This window comes from Eriocheir sinensis, chromosome 14 (assembly GCF_024679095.1).
Source record: "Eriocheir sinensis breed Jianghai 21 chromosome 14, ASM2467909v1, whole genome shotgun sequence".
Lineage (NCBI taxonomy): Eukaryota > Metazoa > Arthropoda > Malacostraca > Decapoda > Varunidae > Eriocheir > Eriocheir sinensis.
The window spans coordinates 22,793,483-22,813,425 of record NC_066522.1 but is presented as its reverse complement, the minus strand read 5'-3'; the positions used below and the strand labels follow the sequence as shown (position 1 = coordinate 22,813,425).

General features: G+C 48.7%; 1 protein-coding gene across 1 annotated transcript; it reads right to left on the bottom strand.

The window, feature by feature from the left end:
- Positions 1-1,218: 1,218 nt before the first annotated feature.
- Positions 1,219-5,396, bottom strand: LOC126998679 (carbohydrate sulfotransferase 8-like). Its single transcript, XM_050860680.1, has 5 exons — positions 4,000-5,396; positions 2,948-3,051; positions 2,368-2,523; positions 1,722-1,979; positions 1,219-1,495 (listed from the first exon to the last, which is right to left on the bottom strand). Exons 1-5 carry the CDS (start codon positions 4,582-4,584, stop codon positions 1,255-1,257), a joined length of 1,344 nt encoding a protein of 447 aa, XP_050716637.1. The 5' UTR covers positions 4,585-5,396; the 3' UTR covers positions 1,219-1,254.
- Between the last annotated feature and the right edge of the window lie 14,547 nt (positions 5,397-19,943).

Here is a 19,943-nt window from a genome sequence, read left to right as displayed (position 1 = left end):
TCTCTCTCTCTCTCTCTCTCTCTCTCTCTCTCTCTCTCTCTCTCTCTCTCTCTCTCTCTCTCTCTCTCTCTCTCTCACACACACACACACACACACACAAACACTTGTGCTGTACACAAGATATGAATCCATAATGATGTTTTGAATATGAGCCACTAAAGGGTTTTAACAAATGGTAAAAGTAGCAGTGACGGCAGCCGTGACACACACACACACACCTGCTCCCACCTTCTCTCGTATGAAAGGCAATAACGAGTCTGCCGGTCAATAAATCTTGATACAATACAACTTACTGAACTTCATGTGTCTGACGTAAGCCTTTCGGGAGAGTTGAAAGTACGAGGAGCAGCCAGTTTATCTTTCTCTCTCTCTTTCTATGTAGATGGACGTAAATAAAAAGCTTTGACACATTGAAGGTTTACGGGTTCAATGGCCAGATCGCAGGTGACGCCGTGCATATATCAATGGGCTGGCCACGTGGCAGGGAAGCATAGAGGAGATGGTGGGATGGGGAGGAGAGGCAAAGAGAAGTACAGAGATGGTGGGATGGGGAGGAGACGGTGGGTTGGAGAGGAGAGGGTGGGGAATGAGGTTGTGTGGAACAGCTGTTTGATCTTTCCGCTCCCTCTCCCTCTCCCTCCTCTGTCTCTCTGTGCCTCCAGCATCCACTGTTTTGTTCTTTCTCCCTTCTCTTTCTCTTTGCCTCTATATTTATCATGTATTTCACTTTTCCTTTTCTTTTTCATCTTCTTTCCCTCATTCGTCTATTCTTTATCCCTTCTTCTTCTTCCTATACTTATCTTCATCACGTATATATTTTTTTTTCGCCATCTATCTGTATTTATTATGGTATTACATTTTTCCTTCTCTTTCTTCTCTTCTTTCTCTCAGTCGGCTTTTATTTATCCTTTCTTCTTCTTCTTACTCATTTCAATCATGTATATTTCAACACACGTATATTTCATCACGTCCTTAACAGTACATTCTCATACTAGCTCGCCGAAAATAGCAAGCACCGTATTCTTAAACATTTTGGCGCCAAGCACACACACACACACACACACACACACATATTTGACAAGGCTTTCGTAAGAGTTTGGGGGACGTTTTCAGGTGTAGTAGTTTTATGACCCTTCTGGCAGAACACACATTAGAACGCGACTGACCTTTTTGGAAATTGTTGATATGATAAGGGGTGGAAGCGTTTGACAATACCCACCTAAGAAACAGACAAAAACAATGAGAACACTTTAGTTAGTTTGCACGTCGACCTTGTATCGGCGGACGTTCCTCCTCGCTGTGCTTCACTTGGGCAGCTCGACGCGCCAGCTCCTCGGGGACGCGGTAGCCGAAGAGCTGCATGTCGAAGCTGTAGAAGTCGAGGACAAAGCTGAGCAGGTCGGGCGGCAGTTGGCGGTAGTAGTCCAGGGTGGGGCTGTGCAGGCTTGTCGTCACCGTCTCTTCGCTGAGTGGTGAGCTCGCCGTCTCGTTTGCCCTGGAACGGAAAAAAAACTTGCAGCGATTGTGAAGAATGGAGTTTAGCGGAAAAAACAAATGAATAAATGCGAACTTTTCTTTTAATTTGCCAGTTCTTTCTCGATGTTTTGGGTAGTGAAGAGTTGTATAGCAGAGGGAGTAGATGGTTTATGATGATGTGAGGGAGTGTTAGATATATCCGTGTGTGTGTGTGTGTGTGTGTGTGTGTGTGTGTGTTCACTCACGTGGCGTGGTGGTGCAAGAGGCGGCCCAGCACAGGGTTAGGCAGCGTGCGATGCAGGAAGTCCAAGTCCTCGGGGAAGGTCTCCAGGCGCACCACATACTCGTAGTGGAAGCTGCACGGTCGACACGTCAGGTGAAGCGGCCTCCAGTGGGCGTTTCCGCTTTGCTGTTTTACGAACTGAACGAACTCCACGAAGGTGATGTTTTGTGGCTCATTCGGGTTCCTCTGCAGCATTATCAAGGCAGGCCTCCAAAACACCCTGGGGCACAAAAACACTGGTGATGATTAGCACGTCATATACCCAGGAGTCGTACTAAACTTTCTAACAGCAGTACCCATTGTGACTGACAATCTCTGTAGCAGTGTCAAGGCAGGCTTCCGAAACACCGTGGGGCACAAAACACAGGTGATAGCACGCGAGGGAGTCGTACCAAACTCTCTAACAGCAGCACCTATCGTGACCCTGCCCCCATGCATTGATGGCCATGACACCCAAGGTCTTGACGACACCAAACAAGGGTGATGTGCTACGGAACACACTTAGCGACTCCCTCATCTGTTGTAATAGTAGCCTGCAGTTGAGAGCCTTACTTAACAACGTGACTCACCGTGGTTACAATGAGCAGCGGCCCCGTAATCCTGCTTACCAGAATTTACCCCTGCTCAGAGACTCGTACAGCGGCCCTCCGCTAAGATACTTGTCCCTGAAGGCGGAGACGAGGCGCTCCAGGGGATGCCTCACGGCCATGATGGTGGTGGCGCTGGCCAGGCGTTGTTCGGTGCCCTCCTTCCCCAGCACGCTCCTGCCACGAAACAGACACCACCTTACCGGAGCAGTTGGGGGTCGTAGGTGTGAAATGTTCCTACTAGTCATAGCTAAGGCTGTGGGTCGGTGGGGGAATAGTCGGTGGTTTTTGGTGTCCATGGTTCCGCTAATCGTGGTTAAGGTGCATCTGTGGCCTGTGGGTCGGCGTGGGAACAGTCAGGGGTTTTATGTGTGAAGTGTTCCGCTAGTAGTCAAGGTGTATCCATGGGTCCGTGTGGGGACAGTCAGGGGTTGTTGGTGTGAAGTGTTCCCCTAGTAGTCAAGGTGTATCCATGTGTCCGTGCGGGGACTGTCAGGGGTTGTTGGTGTGAAGTGTTCCCCTAGTAGTCAAGGTGTGTCTGTGGGTCCGTGCGGGGTCGTAGGTGTGAAGTCTTCTGCTTGTCGTGCCTCCTCGTACCCACCTGGCGCGCACCAATCTAAATATTCGCCCAACGTGCAGGTTCGCGTCGGTGGGCTGCACGCCACGCATCAGGAGCATGTACGAGATCCAAGTCGTCGTACCAACCTGTGGAAGAGGCGGAGCGGGCGTGTACGAGCGAGAAACATAGAGGACAGCGTCGGGGATTTTTATATTGTATCCTAACAGTTGGTAATCGTAGGTAATCGTTCAGGAAGCAAGTTCACCGATTAAAATTTACTTATTCTCATCCGTACGAGCGTAGTTTACATAAAGACACACACACACACACACACACACACACACACACACACACACACACACACACACACACACAGAAACAAACAAACGAACACAAACAATCACTACTACTACTACTACTACTACTTTTTTTTTACAGCAAAGAAGACAGTTCAAGGAAAAAAAAAGGGAAACTACTCCCTGCTCTGTTTATTTGTGGGTATTGTGTCCCTGGGAGCGAGGAAATATAAATTATAATCTAGAAAGCCAACAAGTCAAAATTTGTCTCTGCTGAGCTGCTTGGGCTTAGGAAAGATTGGAATTACATAACAGTTGATCAGAGAAGGAAATTTATGTATAGAAATCGCATGTGAAGGTGGAGGGCACACCCGAGTTACGTATCGGCAGGTGTGACTTTAAGGTCAAACTTAAAATCTTGCTATGGCTGACTCTATCACAGGTGGCGTGGCGCAAACCATTCAGTCATGTTACTCACCTCCACACATGAATTGTCCTTGCCATAAAGCCCCTCCATACCTGTATTCCCCTTGCCATAAAGTATTAATTTAGTTATGTTACTCACCTCCATACATGTATTTTCCTTGCCATAAAGTGTTAATTCAGTTATGTTACTTGCCTCCATAACTGTATTCCCCTTGTCATAAAGCATTTAATTCACTTTTGCTGCTCACCTCCATACCTGTATTCTCCTTGTCATAAGGTATTAATGCTTATTTACGTACTCCTCAGCCTCAAACTACCCTTCGATGATGCACTCTGAGAGCCGATACGAAGCCTCTCGCAGGGCACCCTCACCTTGGGCGTGGCGCAAACCATCAGGTTATACTTCTCAGAAAAGTAGAGGAATCGAAACTGTATCTCAGGGCTGATCTCAGGTCCACGGTACGCCTCGCACGCTTCCCGCACCCGGTCCACCCGAGCCCTGAACCGAGAGGCGATGTTGGCGTCTGTCAAGCCGTCACCCTTCGTTGCGGCGAGGGATGCAGGAGGCGCGCAGGCCAGGCCTATACAGCCGCCGGTAGTGTTGTGGTCCGAGGTCACCACCGCCGCCACAGGGGCAGGGGCCGGCGCCCTGAACCGGGAGGAAATAGCGCTGGCGTCCGTCAAGCCGTTCGCTGAGAATGGAGGAGGCGCGCAGGCCAGACCGATACAGCCGCCGGTGGTGTTGTGGCTCCAGGTCACCACCGCCACAGGGGCAAGGGCCGGCGCTTTTTGGTGGTGGTTCGTCTCTCGTATTATTTGACTTTTGAGCCAGATGACGTCATGTGTTTTGGAGAATGATGATGTGTCCACGTTGAACTTGATGTACAGGCCCGCCAGAAAGGCCATGCAGATGAGGAGCTGCGCTGCCCTCCACGCGCACTGCAAGAACCACTGCATCTCGCCACTGCAGCGTGTCACTTGCCAGTCCACCGTGAACCACCTTCACCGACTCACTGCGCCGATCTAGTGTGGTGTTGGGTGTTCCTGCAGCAGCTGTGGCGGCAGGCCAGCGTGCAGGAGTCAGGCAGCCAGCGTGTGGCAGGCTGCCATAATATCGTACTAGTCCTCTGTCAGCTCAGTGTGTTCGTGGCAAGAAGACTTTTTAGCTGCATCATCGCCGCGCCTCGAGCACATTAGTCTCGCCCAGTCTTATGTCTGGCAGTGTGGCCCCCCTCGTAGCTTGCGTCCCATTGGTCTTCTAAGGGGCCTTCCAGTCCTTCAGTGTTTTGTGTATATATATTCCAAAACACAGGTCCTATTATCCATTCTAGGTTCCCTCCATTGAATGACTCGCGGGGACTTTAAAATATCCCCTCCATTCACTCCCCGCCCCCAACCAACCACCCACTCCCTCAGAGACTGAGGAACCTCCCATATCAAGATAGGCTGAAACATCTCAACTTACATTCACTAGAAAGACGGAGTGCGGGGAGATCTGATAGAAGTATTCAAATGTGTCAAGGGTTACAACAAAGGCGATATAAGTAAAGTACTGAGAATTAGCCAGCAGGATAGAACACGCAGTAATGGATTTTAATTAGAAAAGTATAGATTTAGGAGGGAAATAGGCAGGCATTGATTTAGTAATAGGGTTGTGGGGGAATGGAATAGACTAAGCAATCAGCCAATAACATAGTGACTGCAGGGACGATATCTTGTTTTAAGAGTAGAGTTGATAGCTACATATACGACGATGACAGGTGGTAGTGGGGGGAATCTGGAGCTGCCCTGTGCAGGCCACTCGGCCTCTTGCAGTCTCCCTATGTTCTTATGTTTTTATGTTCTTGTGTGTGTGTGTGTGTGTGTGTGTGTGTGTGTGTGTGTGTGTGTGTGTGTGTTTTACGTCTTGGCCTATTGCGCCGGTAGGCTTCTTCCCGGTAGATCCTGATGGTCGGTCCAAGGCTTCTTCCCGGTGGGGCCTGATGGTCGGCCTAGCCCGCTCTGGCGCAGGCGAGTGTTTATAGTGGCGCCATCTTGCATTGTGTGTGTGTGTGTGTGTGTGTGTGTGTGTGTGTGTGTGTGTGTGTGTGTGTGTGTGTGTGTGTGTGTGTGTGTGTGTGTGTGTGTGTGTGTGTGTGTGTGTGTGTGTGTGTGTGTGTGTGTGCGTGCGTGTGTGTGTGTGTTGGGGGGGAAACACACACACACACACACACACACACACACACACACACACACACACACACACACACACACACACACACGGCCCGGTAGCTCAGTGGATAGAGCGTCTGCCTCACAACCAGAAGGACCGGGGTTCGATTCCCCGGCCGGGTGAAGATAAGTTGGGTTTATCTTCTTTCACGTGTAGCCCCTGTTCACCTAGCAGTGAGTAGGTACGCGACGTCAGGCAAGGAGCTGTAACCTCGTTGTCGCGATGTGTTGTGTGTGAGTGATCTCGGTCCTACCCAAAGATCGGTACTATGAGCTCTGTGCTCTTTCGTAGGGGAACGGCTGGCTGTCTCGAGAGAGACCCGCAGCAGACCAAGAGGTGAATTACACACACACACACACACACACACACACACACACACACACACACACACACACACATGCTTTAACCACGCACACACACACACACACACACACACACACACACCTGTTCTCTTTTTGGGTTCCTGTAAGTTTATCGAATCAATTGCTCGTAAGTAAATTGCTCGAAATCAATTGCTCGAAAGTAAATTGCTTGAAATCAATTGCTCGAAAAATAATTCATCGAACTCACAATAATAATAATAATAATAATAATAATGATAATAATAATAATAATAATAATTATTATTATTATTATTATTATTATTATTATTATTATTATTATTATTATTATTATTATTATTATTATTATTATTATTATTATTATTATTATTATTATTATTATTATTATTATTATTATTATTATTATTATTATTGCCTTTCGAGCAATTATTGCTCGAAAGGCAGATTGCTCGAAAATAGTGGTTGACGTCATGCGCGGAGCTCTCCAAAATGAGCCCAAATTGAGGTGACCTCCCCTATATGGATCTTGACCCTTTTCGGGCTCGCCCAGGTCGGTTGAGGCGGCCTGTGTGAGGTGCCAAAAGTGCATTTTAGTGCGGGTTGGCCGCTGTCTAACCTGCTGTTTCGTGCCTTTCAGGAGTCACCACTCCAGTCTGTTGCAAGTGCACATTAGTGTCTGCATTACGGCAGCACGGTTACGCCTCTGTGTTGATGAGGAAGTTATTGGCTATTGTCTGTGTCGAGTTCGCGCCTCGCTCCCATGGCCTCCCCGTGGCCTGGCTGGGCTGCCAGAGCTGCCAGCTTCTGCTCATCCCTTATCTGTGAGGATATATACCTAATAGAACCTTGAGTTCGTATATTCTGTTCCTGCCATTGTATTCTGACGTTGTGTTGAGGCTGTAGGTTTATTGTAAACTAACCAGCCATGTCTCGGCAGCCAGACTTACTGCCTGTGTATATATTTTCCCGCGTTGGCGACTCTGTTGCCTCATTTCACCGCTAGGTGCCGTGTCATGACCAGGCCGGCGCGCGGCGGCGCGGTGGATTGCTGACCTGAGCGCTCTCACCGCTCTCAGCCGTCTTCTACAGTGGAGGCAGGCTGCCGCCGTGCTTGGCGGCAGACTTGCAGGTGCAAGCGTGCCCACGCGGTTTTTCTCCTGCTGGTGTGTTGGGGATCCCGGGCTACGCTTATCGGGACACAACCCGCACCGTTTCTCAGTTCGGGTTTGTCGAGTTCCGCTGCGGTCTCTCACGTGACGGCCGCACCTATCGCCGGACATCACGTGCCTGAGGAGCCCACGGCAGGAGGGCTAACTGCAGCCACGGCATCTCATCCTTCCTCCGCACCAATTTAAGTAATGCCGTGTATCGTTAGTGTAGCCAGGTCAGATTAGGTTCTGTAGGCGCACGTAGACGCGTTCTTATCTTAATCATGTATATTTAAACACACGTATATTTCATCAACCCCCTAACAGTAACAGACGGCTGAGGTCTTTTGTGAATAGTGGAAGCAAAGATCAATCATCCCTATACTATCCAAATTCCTTATGCAAGAGTTAATCAGCATCTTCACTCTTTCATCCCTTTCGCTGGTCAACTCTGCAACAGCCTTCTTTCGTCTATATTTCTTTTTGTCTACGACTTGAACTGTTTCAGGAAGGGAGTATCGAGACACCTCTTCAACTGATTCTGCCCTTTCTGTTTCGAAGATTTCAACTATACACTGTTTGCTGGATTAGCGGCGTTGCAGGCTTCTCTGTTTTCTCTTATTTTTTTTGCGACTTTTGAGCTGCCTGTATTGAAAAATCGAAGTGGCACTGGGCGGCGGCGCGTGAAAGCTGCAAACATTTTTAATTTATATTTACCTCACTAACACCATTCTTAACATAACAAACACTCAGGTTGTTCCAGGACTTAGTGACCATGACATGCTTATCATTGACGCTGACCTACGACCGATTAGACATAAACGGAGACCCAGACAGATATTCCTTTATTCAAGGGTTGACTTAGACATGATCAAACAAGACCTAACTGCCTTCAGCACTGACTTTTTTGCGACAGACCCACACACAAGACCTTCCGCCAACTGGAACAACCTGAAACACGCCATACACAACTCTATGAACAGACACATACCACAAAAAACACTTTCTAGTAGGTACACATTTCCCTGGTTTTCCAGGGATCTACGTAGCAACATCGCAAGAAACAAAGACTCTACAGACGCGCGCAGACATACAACACAACACATAATTGGACCGCCTACAGAAACCACCAAAAGACATTTGCCAAAAACGTAAAAGTAGCGGAACGCAAACACATAGCAACTTACCTCGCAGACAACGTAAGAAATAACAAAGGATTTTTTTTCAAATTCTTTAAGGCGCGCAAACATGACACTAACGCGATTACATCACTAAAAGACAACAACAGCTCACAACACAAAGCACAAATACTCAACACATAGTTCCAATCGGTATACACACAAGAACACAACCTAACACCAAACATGCCACACAGCCCCTTCCCCCCCATAGTCCCCCTTGACATCACGACTAACGGAATACTGAAATTACTGGAAGGACTTGACACAACTAAATCCACTGGCCCCGACAACATTCCCGCCTCCATCCTTAAATCCTTTACCCCTATCCTTGCCCCCATCCTTCAGGCCATATTCACCCAGTCCCTGTCATCCACTTTATTGCCGTCTGACTGGCTTTTGGCAAATATTAATCCTTTATTCAAGACAGGTGACCGTACTGACCCAGCCAATTATCGCCCCATTTCACTAACATCGATTCCAAGTAAAATTTTCGAACACATAATACACAAACACATAATAAATCACCTTGACACAAACAACATCCTTACTGGCTCACAACATGGCTTTCGACCCAAACGCTCATGTGAATCGCAACTCATTACTACATTTCACGACATTACGAGGCTACTTGACCGACGTGACATTAAACAAGTTGACACTATTGTTTTAGATTTTACCAAGGCCTTCGACAAAGTCCTGCACAAAAGACTGGCATTAAAATTAAAATACTACGGTATTTCAGGACCTATTCTACACTGGATCACTGCATTTCTTACTAACCGGACTCAACGTGTTCTTCTTGATGGATCTTCATCTGACACTGTCCCTGTTTCTTCAGGTGTCCCACAAGGCACCGTTCTAGGCCCCCTTCTTTTCCTCTTGTACATTAACGATCCTCCACTCTCAACGCCTAACTCTTCCACTAGACTATTTGCCTACGATAGTTTGCTGTTTAGAGCAGTAAAGACTACCGACGACTGCAGACTGCTACAAAAAGACTTGGACGCCCTCCAGCGGTGGGAGCTCACCTGGCAGATACACTTCCGACCAGACAAATGCAAACTGTTAAGATTCACCAGAGCTCACAACCCCATTCATCACATTTACATTCTCCATAATTCAGAACTAGAATCAGTCCACACACACAAGTATCTTGGTCTCCACCTATCCACTAACCTTAAGTTCAATACCCACATAGGCCACATCAGTGCCACAGCCAACCGAACATTGGGGTTCCTGAGGAGGAATTTACATAACTGAACACCTGACATTAAACACATAGCTTATGACACACTTGTGAGACCAACACTTGAATACTGCTCCACGGTGTGGGATCCTTACACACACAGAAACATTGATAGGTTTGAACAAATCAACACCAAGGCGGCTAGGTTCATTACAAACAATTAAACTCGAGCGCCTGGCATCACAACACGGATAAAACAACAGATAAACATGGAACCTCTTCACTTACGCAGACAAGCACACAGACTTACACTTATGTACAATATCACAAACACTCACATTGACATTGACCCACATACATACTTACACAACGCAAACAGTCAACGTACTCGTAACACACACATCCATAAATACCAAACATATCATACTAACACTGACGCATACAAGCACTTTTACTTTCCACGCACCATACGTGACTGGAACAGCCTCCCTCATCAGATTTTAGACTGCGGTACAATAGACTCATTCAGAAAACCAATACACACTCAGTTGTCATCACAACACACCAACACTAACAAATACCCTTGATTCATTTCCCTCCCCTGCACACCCGGCTCCCCCGTCCCCCCAACAGCCAACACAAATATGCGTGTTGTGCACCTGAAAGATGCCCTGCGCATCATGTATCCAGATCCAGATCCAGAACACAGTGGCACCTGTGGGCGGTGGAGCGTGTGAGGTGCCAATCATCACCACCCTCGTCTCGCTCACTCAAGGATGTCATCTGTAATTTCCCTCACTTCGACTCACTTCATATTGTCGAGTCGTTTCCCGTTGGTCCGTATTTTCAAACACCGGGACTTACACACTCATATTTCCTAAGGCTCTTCTTTGAAAGGAAAAAGATGAATACCAACGTGTTTGAAATGTGAACTACTACTACGTATATTTCAAGATAAAATACGTCACTCTCAAGCACATGTCATCAAAGTTTGCAGCGACACATAACATCACGACCGTGTTAATCCGCGCTATGTGCAAAGAACGTTAAGGTTAATAATATAATAGTCGTGATAATAATAACAGTAACGATAAGTGTTAGTGTGTGCGGGTCCAAAGCAGCTCCAGCATCATTACGGCCCCGCCCAGCAGCCATGAGAGGACCACTATGTAGAAGACGCCCTGCAGCTGCCGGAGCGAGAGGGTCTGCCCAGGGATGTCCGCTCGGCCAGATGCATCCGGCCGCTTGCTGCTGTCCACGTTGAGTTTCACCCACGCCGCGAACTCCGCCTCGGGGGAGAAAGTTACATGTTACTGATTAGACCGATACTTGAGTAAGCGGTAGATATTTCAAAAATCATATTGGACGAATCATTAAAGCTGTTTCCTTGGCTCTGAAAAAATGTAGATAAATAAAAAAAAATGTACGTATAATATAAATCAAGTAATAATAGTAATAATTTCATGACCATAGTAGTAGTAGTATTAGTAGTAGTGATAATAATAGTGATAATTATAAATGGTAACAGTTATACTTATTGTTACCATAAATCTTATAATGATGCGTAGCTCTTATAAACAAACTCTTGGGAAATCAAATGACAGTTTTATCACCCCCAGACTGACGGTGCAAGTTTACAAGAAGATTTGTTCAAACTTCCCACCGCCTTTCCAATCCCCACGCGATACAATGCGTTCGGGGTGGTGCGTTTCCAAGGCAGTGACACCAAAAACTCTACGGACCCAGCCAGCCGCGTTTACATTGCTCGTCGGCTTCCGTGAGTGACAGGACGACCCTTCCGTCAGTATCTGCACAGACCCACACTTAAGAACATAAGAACATAAGAACGCAGGAGTCTGCAAGAGGCCGGTAGGCCTGTACGAGGCAGCTCCTTTGACCCTAAGCTCCCGTGTATCTAACCCCACCTAATATCGCTGTCCATGAATTTATCTAGTCTATTTTTGAATGTGACAATTGTATTGGCACTCACCACATGACTGCTAAGCCTATTCCACTCATCCACCACCCTGTTAGTAAACCAATTTTTGCCTATATTCCTGTTGAATCTGAATTTATCCAGTTTAAACCCGTTACTTCGTGTCCTACCCGGTTCTCTTACCAACAAAACCTTATGAATGTCTCCCTTATTAAAGCCCTTCATCCATTTATAAACCTCGATCATGTCTCCACGCACCCTTCGCCTTTCTAGAGAATGCAAGTTTAACTGTTTGAGTCTTTCCTCGTATGCACTTGTGCATACGTACTTATGCACTTCGAGATTAGCTTCTGAGTCGCTCCCTTAAATAGCAGGCAAAAACAGTTCGTCCAAGAGAGCGAAAGACATATTAAAACGTGCCGTTGTTAATAGTTAGCCTGATAGTCATACATCATGCGCATATATAATATTTCTCTTCGGTGTTGATTGTATCAAAGAGACTGAGAAGAACGGAAAGAGAGAGTGTGTGTTGTGTGTGTGTGTGTGTGTGTGTGTGTGTGTGTGTGTGTGTGTGTGAGAGAGAGAGAGAGAGAGAGAGAGAGAGAGAGAGAGAGAGAGAGACTGGCTTCACACACACACACACACACACACACACACACACACACACACACAATCCTACCTCGAACCAGTGGTTAATGAAGCCGAAGTATCTGAGTCTCCGGAGCGCCTTGTCGAACGTTGCCTTCCAGGGCGTGTTCTTCGGGAATAGCCAGGACAGCAGGCCTCGACTCAGCCGCTCGTCCAGCACGTACCACTCGTCGTCCTGGCGGCGCGCAAGAACACGTTGGCATTCTAATCTTAACCTTTTCTTACACAGGCTCAATGTTACGTTAAGCATTACTCTTATGACCTATGTGGAGCCTCTTGCTAGTGCTAAGAGATGTGTGCCTGCCACTGTCTGTCATTCAGTTCTTTATTTGTAAATGTAAATATGTTCTACGGATACCCTCACGATGTACCATGGAGTGTGGCACCAGCGATCATGACAGGAGTGACTCATCATATTTATGGGTGAGCCAAGGTCTTACAACTTGCCTTCACTGTTTTCTTCAACAACAATCTGACGTCGACCTCCGAAGAGGCGAACGCGTGGCCGCCTCTCTGCAGGGCCGCCAAAGCGTCCGTCATCTCGTCGAACTCGTCCAGTCTTTGCCGCATCTGCTCAAACATCGGGTCAGGGCTGTGCCGCACCAGATTGTATGCTTGGCCGCCGTTGTTCAGCACCGCCACTCTGTAAAGGTGTGCATGAGGTCGTGGAGCCGTGGAGGCCTTGGCGGCGAGGACTGGAACCAGCGCGAGGCTGGTCCCTGAAGCAGCGGCCAGGGCTCATCCCTGCCTTCACCTCCAGGACTCGACTCCGGGAAGTGTTGTATAGTCCTGTACTTCTTGTATTTCTCTTTTCCACCACTCATTCCAACCCAAGTCACTGCTGAATACTAAAATTATATTTCTTATTTACTTTCGTTACATATTTATGATTTACGATGTACTTTAAGGTTCATTGTGTCATAATGGCAAGATACAATAACTTATTGATAACTTCAGTTATTTCCATTGATTTTAGACACTAATATAATGACAAGATGGAGGGTCAGCTCGAGGCTGGTCAGGCGAGAACCTTTCATGAACCATCCAGAACACGCTTTAAAATATGCACCTCTGAATGCCGGGATTCGAGCCCGGGCCATCAGAATGGAGGCAGCACATACAGGCCCTGACAGGGGCTGTGTCGGCAGCGCCGCTAAGCACAAGTGACGTGCTGGCATGCCAACTGAGTCACGATGAGTCCATCATAGCTCAGTGGGTCTGCTGCCCTGCCTAGATTCAATGTCCGGCACTCAGCGGCGTATGTTTCCAGATTTTCCAGCTATTACAGTTTCTTTGGTGACAGCGAGAACACAATGAAAGATTTACGGACGTCTTTGGAGCCTCGCTTTCTGGAACCTGTTGAGTGATGTTATTGTGTTAATGTTTTGCCCCCTCCTCCCTCCCTCCCTCTGGTCTGCGTGTAGCAAGAACCTGTAGTGGCTGTCACCCAGGTCCCGCAGCGTCCTGGAACCTGTTGAAGGTAGTAATTAGGTTAGTTACTTGCCCAGACCTTCCTCCCCCTGTCCCTGCCTGCGGGCGGCGTGAGGTAGGCACCTGTAGTGGCTGTGAGTCAGGTCCCGCAGCGTATGGAGGCGGCGCGGGTAGGTGACACGAGTGAAGATTCTCACCAGGTCGCAGGTGTAGGCGGCCGTGACCACCAGGCAGCTGAGGAGCCACGTGGCCAGGAACACCCGCTGCCACGACGCCTCGGGCACGGCGGGCACGCCCTGGGCCACCATGGCTCGCGGCAGTCCCTGCCACCAGCCAGACTCACCGTCGCGCCGTGACATCTGTCTCTCCTGTAAAGAAAAAGTGATGAAGACAGTTGAACCTGCAGCCCCTGACGAGGGTCAAGTGTGTGTCAGTCCCGCTCACACCGTGGCGGCACACACAGACCCCGACAGGGGCTGTCAGCACCCTCCGTGCAGGGCCGGCACAGACAGGCCCTGACAGAGGCTGTCTCAGCACCCTCCTTGCAGCGCCGGTACATACAGGCCCTGACAGGGGCTGTGTCAGCAGTGCCGCTAAGCACAAGTGACGTGCTGGACATTGCTGTTATTCACGAGTGTCACAAAGCAACTGAACGAGAGTCCAGGGCACCAAGTCAAGAGGTGACGCACAGCGCCGTGGCCATGGTGGGGGCACTCACCACGGCCGCCATGAATGCCATGGCGAGGGCGCAGGCCAGGGCGAGAGAGAGCCACGCGGCGGGGCTGAAGGGCCGCACAAGGCTGAGCCACTCAGGCATGGGCCGAGGGCTGGGCAGGAACACGCTGTTCAGGCCTTCCCCGACGTATTCCGATCCATCAAAGTCATTCATCCGTTCTTCACTACCGAAATAAAAGTTCACTGTAAAGTTCTTTTCTCCTCTGGCAATCATGCCCAGCACACCCACCCACGAGCCGTTCTCAATCATGCCCCAATTCAGGTCCGGCGGCCGCGGAGTCAACGTGTACGAGAAGTTCAGCTTGGCAGCCATGACCTCCAGCATCCGTGTAGCCGATCCCCGGCCCACCTCGGGCGCCTCCTCGGTGCTGTACAGGTACGGTGGGTCTCTGAAGAACGAGGCCACGTGGAACGTGTGGCCCTCAAAGGAGGCGAACCTGTCTGGGAAGAGCGCCTCCCAGCCGCTGAAGACCTCAGGCCGCCACGCACCCAGGAGCTGCACGCCGCCGCGACTGAAGGGCAGTGCAGTGTACACGCCGAGCGCGTCACCCCCTGCCGAGAGGCGCCCGATGAGCGCCAGACTCTCCACGCCGCCGAGGGCTTCGTGCCGCAGCACAGTGGTGCCGGGGGACGCCCCGAGTGTGAACAGCAGCAGGCTGCGGGGCTGCCAGTGGCGACACAGCATGTGCAGCAGTTCGGGCCGCGGCTCAAGCCACAGCAGCACGTGCAGCGGGTAGGAGGAGGCGTCACCGAGCGCGGCGCCCGCCGCCCCCTCCGCCGCCTGCCGGCCGGGGCTATGGACCAGGGAGAAGGTGGCGTGCGGCGCGCCACGCACTGCCGCCATGCCCGCTACTGCCCACCGCACGTCCGCAGGCAGGGCGACGTCCAGGTGCAGTACTAGCGGCCTTCCTCTGGCGGGACCCGACACCACCTCGCCCAGTACCCGCAGCGGCACCTCCATGGCTGCTGACGCACCGCCCGCCGCGATGAGGAGGCTCACGACCAAGACTGCCGCAGCCATGTGGGGCACGGCGTGCTGTGGGCAGCAGTGGTGGCAGCAGCCACGGGAGGTGGTGGTGGTGGTGGTGGTGGCCGTCCTAGGAAGCCTCGGCGTATTGTAGTAGCCGGAGGAGATGGTGATGGCGGTGACCATCCTAAGGAGCCTCGGCGTCTTGTAGCAGGAGCAGCAGGTGGTGGTGGTGGCGGTGGTGGTAGCCATCCTAAGAAGTCCCGGCTTGTTGTAGCAGCAGCAGGAGGTGGTGGTGATGATGGTGGTGACGGTGGCCGTCCTAAGAAGCCTCGGCGTGTTGTAGCAGCCGCAGGTGGTGGTGATGGAGCCCCCGGCGTCAGTGACGCCAACAGCCAGAGTAGTCTATAGCACGTCCTTTTAAGTCACTGAAGCCATAGATTTATGGATCAATATTCCTAATGCCTAGGAAGTTTGAATGTTTGGGTTCTTTTATGTAAAGCATTATTAGGTTGCTTCGCCGCCGGCGGGGCTGACGGATACAGGTTAGCAGAAGCGGCCGTCAGCTAGCCCGCACGTTGCCTCACCGCCGGAGGGGCTAACGGACACAGGGTGACTGGGGCGGCCTCGTGTGAGCCCATCGACCTCTTGTGGATCATTACCTGTCTGCGCATCACTGTGTACCTTGCAAAGTAATAAAAGCGTGCCATATTCATTAGGTGATATTTCATAAAAATTCATATTTAACTATAAACTATACTGTTTAAGAGACACAATTTGGCTGCCTAAGTAGTAGCCAAATATTGTCTTGAGCGAGTGTCTTCTCTCAACGCCAACATATAAATCTTTCACTTCTGATTAAGGTCGCGGCTCTGCGTCATGAGCCGTGACGCTGGGCGGTGAGTGACGGCAGTGCGTGCTGACGATGATGGAGCAGCTGTGTGAGTCTGCCTCTTGCCTGCATTATTCACTCACTCACTGCAGCCAACAGCCACTCTCGCCTCTTCCTTCCTGCGTTGGTGTATTTGTTTTGGTAATAATGTATCAGATTGGGTTCTTCAGGCTGTCTAGCACGTTTAACATGCCTTTGTTTGTGTTAACTCAGGTGAGCTGCATGGGCCGAAGACAATGTGGAGAGGCGAGAAACTTTCCTGGAACGAGCACCGGCTGGAACCATCGAAGTGAGTTGCAGATTGTCTCATACATCATCTTAATCGGGCCTCTTTATTTACTTTCCATCTGGCGCTCTTCCGGGGTTCGATCTGGTAAAACTTGTGTGACAACATATACTGACCTTCCTTCACTCGCCCACCAATTAAGGGATGTAACGATAAGTGTTCTTAAGTGTTCTCAGACGCTTTCGGCTCTCACAGCAATTATATCCCGAGTCCACAAAGGAGATAAGTCGGGTTCTCATGAGGGTTTTGGTTCACGTTCATGGTGCACAAGCCTTGTCATATTATCACTGGGCTCATAAAACTACCCATGGAAATACCCACAACAACCTCTAACAAAGTCTTATCAAATGTGAGTATGTGACCCCCGAAATGTTTGAGAATAAATAGACCTTAGACATTTCCAAAGGCTAGAGAGGTGATTAGTCGAGTTCTCATAAGCGGTTTTTTTTTCAGGAAAATGGAGCAAAAACCTTGTCATACTATCAATAGGCTTATAAAAACTATTAATGCGACCTCTAGGAAAGCTTTATCCAATATGGTTGTGTGAGCCCCGAAATGTTTAAGCATATGAACCTTTAAGCCGGTAGCAGCGACGGGCCAAATTTGTGGCTTTACCGTGTACCAGCGACGGGCCACATTTTTGCCATGATATAAGCCCCAAAAAATAGATGATGCATAAACTGATCAAAAATTCGTTGATATATATTATGAAATGGTTTGCGTGAGTGATGATTTTTTTCTCATTTTTCTCGCTCAGAGGGACCATTAAGAAACATGATCCCTGCAGCTACCCGGTTAAGATACACTTCTGTGCACGGCGGCCACACCCTTAGTCAATATCCCGGGATAAGAGACTTCATCCATCTTACTGTGGGTCCTTCACGCGATATTGTTGTGAAGGAACAGGAAATAAAAGCCGGACGCATAGAACAGCACTAGCAATCCATAATGTAAACTGATGGGGGCGTGTATAAGTTTGTTCAGCGTGTCTTTAGCTGATAATATAATGCCTTACCCACCTCTCTCTCTCTCTCTCTCTCTCTCTCTCTCTCTCTCTCTCTCTCTCTCTCTCTCTCTCTCTCTCTCTCTCTCTCTCTCTCTCTCTCTCTCTCTCTAACTCTCTCTCTCTCTCCTCTCTCTCTCTCTCTCTCTCTCTCTCTCTCTCTCTCTCTCTCTCTCTCTCTCTCTCTCTCTCTCTCTCTCTCTCTCTCTCTCTCTCTCTCTCTCTCTCTCTCTCTCTCTCTCTCTCTCTCTCTCTCTCTCTCTCTCTCTCTCTCTCTCTCTCTCTCTCTCTCTCTCTCTCCTCTCTCTCTCTCTCTCTCTCTCTCTCTCTCTCTCTCTCTCTCTCTCTCTCTCTCTCTCTCTCTCTCTCTCTCTCTCTCTCTCTCTCTCTCTCTCTCTCTCTCTCTCTCTCTCTCTCTCTCTCTCTCTCTCTCTCTCTCTCTCTCTCTCTCTCTCTCTCTCTCTCTCTCTCTCTCTCTCTCTCTCTCTCTCTCTCTCTCTCTCTCTCTCTCTCTCTCTCTCTCTCTCTCTCTCTCTCTCTCTCTCTCTCTTTTCAGGCCCGTAGTTTTGGCAGATTTTAGGGGGAGGGGTAGAGGGTATCATAGGTTCATGAGTTGGGGGGGAGGGTGGAGAGCGAAGCGAGCATCCACAGGTAAGGGATTTTTTTTTTTTAAATAAGCAAATCTAGGGTCATTTTGAGGACGATATAGAACATACTGGAGAGGCAATAGCCCCTTAGCCCCCCAGAAATTACGGCCCTGCCTATAAAACCACCCATGGAAATACCCAAACAACCTCTACGAAAGTTTTATCAAATGTGGGTGTGTGAGCCCCGAAATATTTAAGAATATAGACCTTAGTTATTTCCACAGAGAGGAGATTAGGCGGGTTCTCATGAGTGTTTTTTTTCCACTTTCATGGTGCAGAAGCCTTGCCAGACTATCACTAGACTCTTAAAACTACTCATGAAAATGCTCACCACAACCTCTACGAAAGTCTTATCAAATGTGAGCCCCGCAATGTATGAGACTAAAGACCTTAGACATTTTCAAAGGCCAGAGAGAAGATGAGGCGGGTTCTCATGAATGTTTTCTTTATCACTTCCATAGTGCAGAAGCTTTGTCAGACTTTCACTAAGCTTGTAAAACTACCAACAAAACTTCTGTGACAGCCCTGTCAAATGTGGGTATGCAAGTCCCGAAAGGCTTGAGACTTTAGACCCCTAAGAGATAGTGGTGGGCGATTTTTTTTTTTCTTACAACAAAGGTGACGGCTCAAGGGCAACAAAAAGAGGGCAGAAAAAATAAGCCCGCTACTAACCGCTCCCAAAAGAGAGGTCAATTTCGTATGGAGAGGCGTCTTTATACACTCTTCTTGAAGGATACCACCAGTTTTTTTTTTTTTTATGATCGCGATACTGATCATTCTGGCCAAAAGTAGTCGACTAGTAATCGATTACCTTTACAATTACTAGATTCTGAAATTATGGGTTTGTTTTTCAATGCCCCTCTTCACTGTGGCAGCCCGTTACCCGCCACCATTACTGCAGTGCCTCTACAAGTTAGTGCCGCCCCTTGGCGTTTCTGTTTATCAGTTTTTCAAGTCACGTTCTTTTTTCAAAGCATGTACTCAAGTTTTCTTTTTTTTTCTCTCTGAAAAAACTTTTCCGATAACTTAAATTAAACGTAAATAGAAATCTTCTGCAGTAATCGTTTCAAGGATTCGATTATTAAAAAGATAATCGATTGCGATTTTTCAGATAGTAATCGAAGTAATGGATTTACACATAAAAGTACTCTAAGCTAGACAAACACATACACGCCCCGATCAGTTTGTATTAGGATTATTATTGCTGCTCTTTGTGTCTGTCCTATATTTGCTGTTCCTTCACGACATTGTCAAGCGAGGGGCCCGCACGGAGATAAATGAAGTCTTTTGATGTTGACTAATGATAAGGGTGTGGCCGAGGCGCACAGAGGTATGATAAGGTGTGGCCGAGGCGCACAGAGGTGTGATAAGGGTGTGGCCGAGGCGCACAGAGGTGTCTCTTAGTAGTGGTAAGCGTAATCGATCTATTACGCCCACCACTACTTAGAAACACCTCTGTGCGCCTCGGCCACACCCTTACCATTAGTCAACATCAAGAGACTTCATTTATCTCCGTGCTGGCCCCTCATTTGATACTGTCGTATAGGAACAGGAAATAAAAGACAGACACAAAGAGCAGCAATAATAATCCATAATGCAAACTGATCTCTCTCTCTCTCTCTCTCTCTCTCTCTCTCTCTCTCTCTCTCTCTCTCTCTCTCTCTCTCTCTCTCTCTCTCTCTCTCATCACCTATCGTTACCTT